This window comes from Adiantum capillus-veneris, chromosome 3, assembly GCF_014529385.1.
Source record: "Adiantum capillus-veneris isolate H3 chromosome 3, ASM1452938v2, whole genome shotgun sequence".
In the NCBI taxonomy this organism is placed as follows: Eukaryota; Viridiplantae; Streptophyta; class Polypodiopsida; order Polypodiales; family Pteridaceae; genus Adiantum; species Adiantum capillus-veneris.
The window spans coordinates 143,419,496-143,426,253 of NC_140933.1; the positions used below are offsets into that span (position 1 = coordinate 143,419,496).

Consider the following 6,758-nt stretch of genomic DNA (forward strand, 5'->3'; position numbering starts at 1 on the left):
ACATCCCTTACTATTTCTGGTGTGGACTCTAGTGTTTATAGCATGTAGGGTTCTAAGGGTACAATATTCCTTAGAGAGCTTGCCAGAATTGGTTAGTTGAGCACCAATATTAATCCCTACATACACAAGCATTGTTGTTATTATGTCTACATTGTATTAGATTTGACACATTGGTCCAACCTCTCAATGCACATGGATGCACAAATACTAACACACATACTTTGTGTGTGTGTGTGTGTGAGAGAGAGAGAGAGAGAGAGAGAGAGAGAGATTAGGAAGGCAATACACACTGTGGCCAATGCCAGGTCAGATTAAGTTAAGAGAGATTAGAGATTTTCAATCAACTAAAACAACTTTACTTGCACATAATAAATCACAAAGTAGATTAACAAGAAATCAATAAATTTGATTAGAAGGATCACGAGTTACATTGGTATGGAAAGCCCAAGAACCTCATGAACATCAACCTTACAAAGAGCAAAGCTTATTCAAGAATGTCTTATCTTTTAGCATAGGCTACTTTTATAGACATGGACTCCAAGCCTTTTTACAATAGAGCCCTTTAGCCTATAGCTTAGTACAAATCAGAACTCAAATGAGCCCAAGACCTAAACAAAATAAGTAGGAAATATTATGGTGCACAATCTTTGCATATACTTTGCTTGTGCATAATCAATGGCATATTAGCCACAGCTAACAAGCAACACGCTCCTTAAATGAAGTGATCGAATCTCTCATAAATTATTTTATGGTAATTCATCAAAAACTGGCACCCTACCATCCTTAAGCAAATGGACAAGTTCAGAGCACTAACAAAATCTTGTTCATGGTACTCACCAAGATTGTCAATAACTCACACATAGATTGGGATCCAGATGGGCTTATTTGGGTAGCATTCAAAAATTCCATAGGGACAACACCATTTAACATGGCCTTTGGACTAAATGCCCTAGTACCTTTGGAAATTTTATTTTACACATTGTGTGTAGGCAAAAAACTTGAGTGAACTAGACATGAACTTTTTGAATCGCTTGACCAACATGAAACCCTTCACGGCACACAATCACAAACAGTTGCCCAAAAATAACACATGACATGATTTCATGACCAAAATATCAAAAGTAAGGAGTTTTCAATGGGTGAGTATGTCCTTGTATACATATTGAAAGGCCACCCTAAGAAACTGCAAAAGTGGGGTAATGAATCATTTGTGATCCATGATATATCATTAAACTTGCTACATTGGATGGGGAAGAAATGTCTCATTGGATTAGTGGATACGAACTCAAGAAATATCACTTACTTCTAACCCCAAAAATGTTGACACAAGCACATGAAGTGTGCCAAGGGAAGATGGATCAAGTGATGAAAATTTGAGAAGCAAAGGAGGAATCCAAGCTCCAAATCCTCAAAAGAAAATCTCAAGCACAAGGAAAAATGACACAACCACCACCACCGCCCATTCAGGTGATTCAATCCTCAGCAAAGTGGCTAGGCGGCATTGATGTATGCATCGATGTGCAATTGTTTGATGCAACCTTTGAACATGCTTTAGTCAATGCCAAGGCAAGAGAGAACATGATGAACTCACAACTTTCTACAAGATGACCACTACAACTCTTTCCAAACAACATTTTACTCTCAAGGATGCAAATCAAGGCATTATGGTAAGTATGGGATGTGCAAATGTCAACATTATAGTCGATGTTCACCAATGCCCGCATCAATTCCACATCATGGATGACAAAGACATTAATGAAGCTATACTTCTTGGATTACCTTGATGCATACCTACAAGGCTACATCAATGTGGTCCATAAATTTCTTACAGTTTATCGCCCAATGGTCAGACACATGATATCCTTGGAAACAACGGACTATGAATGGCTAGTATTCCAAGGCACAATGCCTCAACCAATCCCACCACAACCAACTAGTTCAAGTATGCAAGGAACTAGGAAAATTTGTCTACCCAAAAAAATGCTTCAAACATCCTCTTCGACTATCTAGGTACCCAAACACAAATTCACAACCCAACTTTACTACCAAACCTCACCACACTCAACATGGCAATCACATTTCCACTCTATGCAACTTCCCCATTGGTAGTCCTTTTCAATTTACCACAAACTCCAAAACAAAAATGGATTTGGTGACCTAAATCAAAACTACCCCCTCAATGAGACCAACCATTGGCTTGGAAAGTCAAACAAATCTCTAAAGACAAACCACGATGCCACACTAAATTACCCAATCCATTCACTATCAATGAAGGCACTCTCCACTTGCAAAATTTTCTTTCTAAATAGGTAAAACAAAAGATTCCTCACCAATGACAAACCTTGATTGCATTGCTCATAACTCTCATACCCCATACATTGACTTAATTTGCATAATAGGGCCTCATTACATGGCCTTGTATAGTCCCTTTTTTTATAACCCATGCATGCACCCCACCCTTAACTCATTGTCTTCCAGAAGGACTCCCAATAGGAGGGGGGAGAAATGCTAGTAAATCATAAAATCAAAGTGTAAAAAGTGTGTTTTCTTTTTAGTATTGTTGCTTCTTTTGCTTGTTTTTGCATAATAATGGACTAGATAAGGCTTAATACCCATCACTAACAAACCATGGAGAGTCACAATAATTAAGAATTGTGAAAATATTTTTGGCTAATTTTTGAACTGATAATGATTAACCTAAGGTTTTTACATAATAAAAATAAATAACTCTTGAAAGTTAATAACTATCACCTCATTCGGTGCATCCAAGCTGTACCATGGCTTCTCTCTATGAGAGTAGAGGGATCCCATGAATCCTCTCATTCAGTGCATCCAAGCCCTAGTTGGGTTATTGCGCCACGAATTGATGATCTTGTTGGTCTTGAGTTGCAGATTAGGCCTATTCTATGACAAATCCCCAACCATACATGAGCATGGGGATCCCCTAATCCACCGTACTTTTTGCTTATGCATTTGGAAACTTGCAATGGTCTCATTTTTTGAGGTTCGTCCATCAATCTGAACATTCCTCGATCTCTTATTAAACCATCTCTCCATGTTTTTATGTTCTAGGAGGAAATTCTGGTAAAGTCTTCCCATTACACAATATTCACATCTACTTCCAAATTATGGCCCCATTGGTATATGCTTTTGCTAGTTTAGGTGATTTGTGTTTTGACTCCCAGTCGTCCTAGAAGTTTGTGATCCCATTGATCATGTGGGTTGAGTCCCTAAAACATAAATATTATCCCTTGGATCATTAGTCCCAATTCTCTTAGTTTGGGCCTCTTGCCCTTGCAGATTTCTAACGTGTGGGTTTGTACCTCGCGGAATATAGAAGGAAGAGATTGGAGCATTCATAAAGGTGTATATTTCAAGCTCTTTTTGGTCTACCATTTTGTACTCTCATCCGTATTTGTCTGTTAAGAAGATCTGTATTTCCTAGATATCCGAATAGGTAAAGACGCACATATTTTTATAGTCCAAAATTCATGGGGATTGAGCTCTAGGCATCTATAAAAATTGTTCTACTCCCCATTTGCAAATCTATAAAGACCCATATAGACATGGCCATCAAAAATTTCACAGCCTTATTGGTCTCGGTAAACTTAGCATGCAGCTTGTTGATTAGAGGAGGTTTCTCCTCTAGCTCATGGTCGACTTTTGCCTTAGGTCCTGCCATCGCCCACTTATCAACAATGTAGGGATCAAAGAACAACTCTATATTCCATTCCATCGTCATCAAACTGGTTGTAGTCCCCTGGAACTAAGTCCTTGAAGTCACTGGGTCTATTGTCTATTTTGACACAAAAACGCTCCATTGGATCCTTGTAAATTTTGGCGAACGAATGTTGCAACTGCATGAGCTTCACCTTTGGGTGTGGTACTAGAGGTCCATAAAGTCACTCGAGTGATTTGGGGTGAAGAAGAAAGCCACTTCTTTTAGAATATGAAAGTGTCCTTGAGCACCTCTACACTCTTCCTAAAATTGTGTGACTCTTAATAGGAATTTGAGGTAATGGGGCCCCCAGTCCGCCCCTTGGGGGCCTAGAGCCTTGTTGCACTCTGTTAAAACATAGATTGTGTGTGATTGCTTGTGTAAGTGTGTGTACTTGATGTGCCTTTTTGGGTCTCTCCATGAGTATGTGACAACAACATTAAAGGAGGGGAGAGGCAGAAGGATCCACAACGTGAAACTGCTGCGTGGATCCACGGCATGCTATAAATCCACAGGGTGACCCCCACCCTTGATTTTCTTAAAAAGTAAATAAGTCCCTAAATAAACATTGAAGAGGAGTGTAATCCATATTGTTTGCTTTCACTAAGAAGACAAAGAAAGGTAAGGGGTAGACAATGGGCATGCTAGTGAAGTGGTTAGACCTCTAGGCGACGTGGTAGGTTCAAATCTTGAGCAAGGAGGAGTAGGCGATGGCTTGCATATGACTCTTTACCCCTGTTCTTGCGCCGCCCGTGTTTACGTCGTATCAAGATCCCGCCCATCCACCCTCTCCACGATCGTAGTCCCTTTCCTTTACACAGTGCTACGTAGTATCGTGGATGTCATCTATCCTTGTGTGGAAAGAACCTAGGGTAGATGCGCCAATATAGAGACAATGAGATTGAGGAGGCCACTGCGCATCCATTTATGCACAAATTTGGGCTTTGAGAGGCGCAAAAGATGCACGATGAGAAAAGGTTTTCTACGAAAAAGGTAACTCTTCAAGTAGACCACCACACAGTTCGCATGAAGGATTAACACATTTTTCGAGGCAAATTGTGGACGCTTAAGCATTGGAGATGCAATGTCATTAAAAAAAAAGACAGAGATGCTCCACGATTCAACCCTCAATTTGACGAATCAATGAGTAGCACGTCAGCTCCCATCGACCAACAACTCGTGCACGTTTGTGTGCTTATGGGGGGTAGCGTGTCTTGTCATCCGGGCCCGTCTCGCTACTGGCTCCTTTACCCTGATTATATTATCCTAGGAAATCTGGGCATCCGTATATTACATGTATAGAAGGGAATATTGGGGAATTAATGGGGATCAAGTAAGTAATGAGTGCAAAATGAAGAAGCCAAGGGAGATCTTTCTTTTCTCAGTGTGATGGGATAAATTTTGAAATGACAAGTGTGGGAGAAGAGGAATTGAAAGGGTTTAACGTTGGAAAAAAAGGGCGGGGAGTGCAACGAGGCTCAGAAGGCAAGGCAGACGCGCACACAGAGCAGCAGAGCAGAGAGAGAAAGGTACAAATTGTGCGAAACTGGCTAGTCTGGCTTTGTAAGTTGTGAGTGCGACAAGTTTAGCGCCTTAGCCTTTCCTACACTGTACTCTCGTTCTAGACTCCCTCTCTTTCTCTCTCTCTCTCTCTCACATACACTCAATTTGCCCTTCAGGGTTACTCCTTGTCTGCCTGTTCTCCAACCATGACCCAGGTCTCTCTCTCTCTCTCTCTCTCTCTCTCTCTCTCTCTCTCTCACGTTCGTTTCTCACTGATTTGCGTGGCTTTGTGCAGAGCTTCACTTTCAAGGTCTCCATAGACTGCGATGCTTGTAGGAAGCGGGTGAAGAAAGCCCTCAATGGAATACAAGGTATTGTTGCCTTCACTCATGTGCTCTTCATCTAGTTGGCTAGTGCTCATAAAGTGTAGCATAGAAACTGGTGTGTGTGTGTGTGTGTGTGTGTGTGTGTGTGTAACGCGCGAAAGAGAGAACAAGCGACTTAAGTCTATGTGTGGTGGTGCCATTGTTGTTCTTGCCTACATGTGCATGTGCATGTGTGTGTGTGTGTGTGTGTGCTTGTTTACATATAGGAGTCTTGTTGTTCTTGCCTGCATGTGTGTGCGTGTGCGTGTGCGTGGCACTTGTTTACATATAGGAGTCTTGGTTGTCTCTAATGTCAAGCAAGCTTCAATGCAAAAATTGCGGTTTTGCCACAGGTGTCGAGACCATCGATGTAGATATGAAGAACGAGAAGGTGACTGTGGTGGGCTCCGTCGATCCGAAAGTACTGGTGAAATGTCTTCAAAAGATAGGGAAGAAGGTGGATCTTCAAGGGGGCAAGGGTCACTACATCCCGGACAGTGACCATCTAGATGACCTCTCATCATTCAACAGCAACTTCAATTTTGGCAAAGTTGGTAACAAGAGCAAGAATGGTCCAAAGGGCAAATTGCTGTCGTCAGATGCGGATGGAGATGAGGCAACGGAAGTTAACTCTCACATCTTTAGCGACGAGAATGCCAACTCTTGTCGAGTTATGTGAAAATTTATGTGTTAGTCAGGTTTTAGGTTCTTATAATCCCTGCTAGTTTAGTTCTTTTTTGGTTCAAGTGCCCTTCCAATCTGCAAGGAGAGCATCATGTACTTGCACTTGCCGATGGAGTTTTACCAGTGAAGTCTACTTAGGTTGTAATGATAACCCTCAAAACATTGTTATCTTGTAAACCATGTACACTTTTTGTAAAAGGATCTTTTTGCTTGCTTAGTGCTCTGATCTTAATGTACTGATTCCAATGCGTAGTAACCAAGCATTATTCCACTCCAATGCTTGCTAAGAGTCAATTGTATGTATTCCATTTAATACACCAATTCCTGCCCATAAAGCTGATGTATAGTGACACCTTCCGAGCCTACTCAGTGCTTGGAACCAGGGTATCACACCCATAAATTTTTATATTTGCCTCTAAATCTCGAATTTGAGGGTGAACCTACAAAATTTTGGAGAAAGTTAGTGTAAAGACCTTCAATTTGCCTCT

At 41.1% G+C, this 6,758-nt stretch overlaps 1 protein-coding gene across 2 annotated transcripts; it reads left to right on the top strand.

Annotated features, from left to right (window-relative positions):
• The first annotated feature begins 5,122 nt into the window (after positions 1 to 5,122).
• Positions 5,123 to 6,487, top strand: LOC147461841 (heavy metal-associated isoprenylated plant protein 20-like). 2 transcript variants are annotated; one of them, XM_086501929.1, is made up of 4 exons: positions 5,125 to 5,247; positions 5,398 to 5,436; positions 5,517 to 5,592; positions 5,940 to 6,487. In XM_086501929.1, exons 1-4 carry the CDS (start codon positions 5,125 to 5,127, stop codon positions 6,263 to 6,265), a joined length of 564 nt encoding a protein of 187 aa, XP_086358055.1. In that variant the 3' UTR covers positions 6,266 to 6,487. The 2 variants fall into 2 exon arrangements, with proteins under 2 accessions (XP_086358062.1, XP_086358055.1); XM_086501936.1 differs by lacking the exon at positions 5,398 to 5,436 and having other exon boundaries at positions 5,123 to 5,247.
• Positions 6,488 to 6,758: the final 271 nt, after the last annotated feature.

Excerpts from the sequence above, each read along its gene's own strand:
- LOC147461841 (XM_086501929.1), top strand. The coding sequence starts at position 5,125 with ATGACAAGTGTGGGAGAAGAGGAATTGAAAGGGTTTAACGTTGGAAAA. Across the intron at positions 5,437-5,516 it reads GTTCTCCAACCATGACCCAG|AGCTTCACTTTCAAGGTCTC; the intron begins GTCTCTCTCTCT and ends GGCTTTGTGCAG. Across the intron at positions 5,593-5,939 it reads AGCCCTCAATGGAATACAAG|GTGTCGAGACCATCGATGTA; the intron begins GTATTGTTGCCT and ends GTTTTGCCACAG.